General features: G+C 46.4%; 1 protein-coding gene across 1 annotated transcript in view; it reads left to right on the top strand.

Annotated features, from left to right (window-relative positions):
* The window catches only part of xpo1b (exportin 1 (CRM1 homolog, yeast) b), a 17,703-nt gene extending 14,661 nt beyond the window's left edge, over positions 1–3,042 (top strand). Inside the window, 5 exon segments of the mRNA XM_017037461.2 lie at positions 3–152; positions 320–454; positions 549–708; positions 1,263–1,359; positions 1,575–3,042. Of these exon segments, the coding sequence (XP_016892950.1) occupies positions 3–152; positions 320–454; positions 549–708; positions 1,263–1,359; positions 1,575–1,721 (689 nt within the window). The 3' untranslated portion in view covers positions 1,722–3,042.
* The last annotated feature ends 520 nt before the right edge of the window (positions 3,043–3,562 follow it).

A 3,562-nucleotide genomic window follows, 5' to 3' on the forward strand; every position in this document is an offset into this window, starting at 1 on the left:
AGAACACAGGACCCACTTCTTCTACCTGCTCCAGGCTGTGAACTCTCACTGCTTCGCTGCATTCCTTGCCATCCCCCCAGCACAGTTCAAGCTGGTGCTGGACTCCATCATCTGGGCCTTCAAACACACCATGAGGAACGTGGCCGACACTGGTACGGCTGCAAGGACCACACACACACACACACACACACATGTACGTGGACTGGACGTGACGTTGTCACTAAAGTCTCGTGGTCGTTCCTCCAGTGGAGTTCTCTAATCTTGACCCCTCTCTCTCTCTTCTGTCCTCCTCCTCCTCCTCCTCGTCGTCGTCGTTCAGGTTTGCAGATCCTCTACACGATGCTTCAGAACGTGGCCCAGGAGGAAGCAGCAGCTCAGAGCTTCTACCAGACGTACTTCTGTGACATCCTGCAGCACATCTTCTCAGTGGTCACAGACACGTCGCACACCGCCGGTCAGACTTGGTCCACAGCGCCTCCTGTAGTTTAGTTTGGCTGTTTGGTGGTTTGAACATGTGTGTGTGTGTGTGTGTGTGTGTGTGTTTCCAGGCCTGACCATGCACGCCTCCATCCTGGCCTACATGTTCAACCTGGTGGAGGAGGGAAAGATCACTGCAACCTTGAACCCTACAAATCCTGCCAACAACCAAGTGTTCATCCAGGAGTACGTGGCCAACCTGCTGAAGACGGCCTTCCCTCACCTACAGGAGTGAGTGTCCACACACACACACACACACACACACACACACACACTACATCTGCTTTAAACCAGTGGGAACATTTGTGAGTTTGAAGCAGGAACAGAAACTTCAAGCGTCTGCTTTTAGGACAGGTCTCAGTGTTGATGTGAGAAGCAGCTGCTTCATCTGTCATCAGTCCACAGAGCTGAGCCAATGAAAGAGGAGCTCTTCTAAACAACTCACTTCTAGGAACGAGGGACTTGTTGTTTTTTGTGAAGATGAACTGAACTCTGCCCCTGGTCCAGAAGAAAGACCCATTGTGTCCTTGTGAACACTTCCAGGTACTGGTACTGGTACTGGTACTGGTACTGGTACTGGTACCATCTGGACTGCTGAGGTCATCCGTCCACTCATCAGCTGTGAACCTCTCCAGGAGTTGTAACCAGACATCCAGATACAGTGGGCGGCACTTTTTAATGCCCCGGAGGGAGGGGGGGGGGTCAACTAGAAACTTCTCTCTCTCTCTCTCTCACACACACACACACTCTCTCTCTTAACTCTCTTTGGTCCTGCTCTTCTCCAGTGCTCAGGTGAAGGTCTTTGTGACTGGACTGTTCAGTCTAAACCAGGACATTCCTGCCTTTAAGGAGCATCTGAGGGACTTCCTGGTCCAGATCAAGGTCAGTTCAAACAGTAGAACCTGAGTCCCCCCCCCCCCCCCCCCCTGTGTCAATGAAACCTCCGTTTGTCTGAAACAAAGTTGGTGTAGAGTTATGAAGTGACCTTGTCACATGACAGAAAGTAAGGAGAGTTTTGACACAGAATAACCCTGTGTCAGTATGAAGTGGAGATCAGGAACTGGAACTTGATGATGTGAACCTTTCCTTCTCATCAGGAGTTTGCAGGAGAGGACACCACAGATCTGTTCCTGGAGGAGAGGGAAGCGTCGCTGCGTCAGGCCCAGGAGGAGAAACACAAGATCCAGATGTCTGTGCCGGGAATCCTCAACCCGCATGAGATTCCTGAGGAAATGTGCGACTGAGCGAGTGCGTCTGAAACAAACTGTGTACAGTCGTCCAAACCCACCATCCCACCATCCCGCCCTGATCACCGCAGACACAACTAAAACTCAAAGAGAGGCACTTGAACGCAGCAGGATGCCCGGCTTTGCCCCCCCCCCCATGCCCCCTCTCCGCTGGATGTTCGTTGACCAAAACCACGCCAGTAACGTGTAAATGATCGCCGTCACCCTGTGGCCCCTTTTTACCTAAAGATATCTGCATTTTTTATGGGAAACCTTTTTTCTGTAACACCTTTAACAGAAGCAATGAATCAAAAGCGGTTTCAACGTCTGCTGCATGACCAGGTCGCACCAATTAGGACAGTTTTCACTTATCGTTTCCTCCTTTTCTCTCCATCTATTTGTTTATATAAATATGTATTCAGCCTGAGCAGGGTTACTTGATTTGATTTAGGTTTTTTTTTTTGTTTTTTTTTTTTTTTGTGAGAACAGCATAACGTGTCAATTTGGCGAGACAGACAAGCAGGAAGTGAGTCGTGGCTTCTTCAGTGTCCCACAACAACGTGGGGGAATGTGAATCTGAACCAATGAAGGCTAGGAGATGCTACGAGGCGCGCTAGCATCTGTTGCTTCACCTAAAAAAGTGTTTGGCTTCTGCCGACAGGTTATTGTTATAATTGTTATTTTTTTAGGGACAGCGAACATGTGCATATCATCCCGATTGTATAGCCTCTTTACTACCATGGGAACACTTTTGTTTTTCCTTTTTATTCAGTCTTTTGTTTTGTTTGTGGATGTGGGTGTGTGCGTGCGCGTGTGTGCTGTCGCAGAGTCGACATCAGCGTTTTGTTTTTCCTCTGAGAGGATTGTTGCTCATTTATGAGCCTTCATTAACGGGACGTTTTTAAGGAAGTGGCGGACGTCGTATTTATGGCTTTGTGGTCGGTTGCATCTTTCTATAACAAATCCTGATTAACTCAGACGGCTTTCCAGATTTAGTTTTCTTTTGTGAGTTGTACTAAGTTCTAGATTGTTTACCGTTTTCATGTCGTAGTGCTTCAAGCCACTACATTTAGAGCAAATGATGAATAAAAAGTGGGTTTACATTTAATTTTGTATTTTTGCAGTTTTTTTTTCTTTATTTGTACCTGATCTGAGTTTTGTCAAAGTAAAGACACCAAACTTTTTTTTCTTCAGAGCAAATTAATTGCCAACGAGTTGAATTGGAGAAAAGAATGTAAAAATCCAAATAAGCGCCCTGTCTGACGAGTTTCCCTTATTGAGGTGTTACATTTGTTGTGAACTTTTTGAACTGATTAAAGTTGAGAATTTTATAACCCTGCCTTTGCTTACGATGTTTTCATTTGGCAACAAAGCCACGAACTCTCAGCTCAGTCGACTTTAGGTCGTCATTTATAAGTCAACTTAAATGTTAACCGTTAATGTGAGCTACAAAAGCTGAAGAAGATGCATCTGTGTGGTTTCTCATTGTCAGGTTCTTTTCTTCTTCCTGTATTTGGACTTTTAGTGGCTGAACACCTGAAGGTCGTGTTCAAACAGCAGGTGTCGACGTCCGTCACTGAGCCACTGCCGTCGCCGTCGTGTCAGGGTGAGACACCGAAATAAATCTGAAATACTAACATTTCACAAAAAATGAAAAAGTGAGCTTTTAGAGAACGTACAGCAGTTGAAGAAGTAACATCTGAGTACATTTTCTATTTTCTACCTTTAAAAACTACCTTATATTACAGAGTAATTTAAGACAACTGTCTCCTTAACTCTCTCTCTCTCTCTCTCCCCCCCTCCCCCGTGCCCCCCTCCCTGGTTGCATCAGAGCTGGCAGCCCACTGGGATCATCATAA

This window comes from Cynoglossus semilaevis, chromosome 12, assembly GCF_000523025.1.
Source record: "Cynoglossus semilaevis isolate Cse_v1.0 chromosome 12, Cse_v1.0, whole genome shotgun sequence".
Taxonomy (NCBI): Eukaryota; Metazoa; Chordata; class Actinopteri; order Pleuronectiformes; family Cynoglossidae; genus Cynoglossus; species Cynoglossus semilaevis.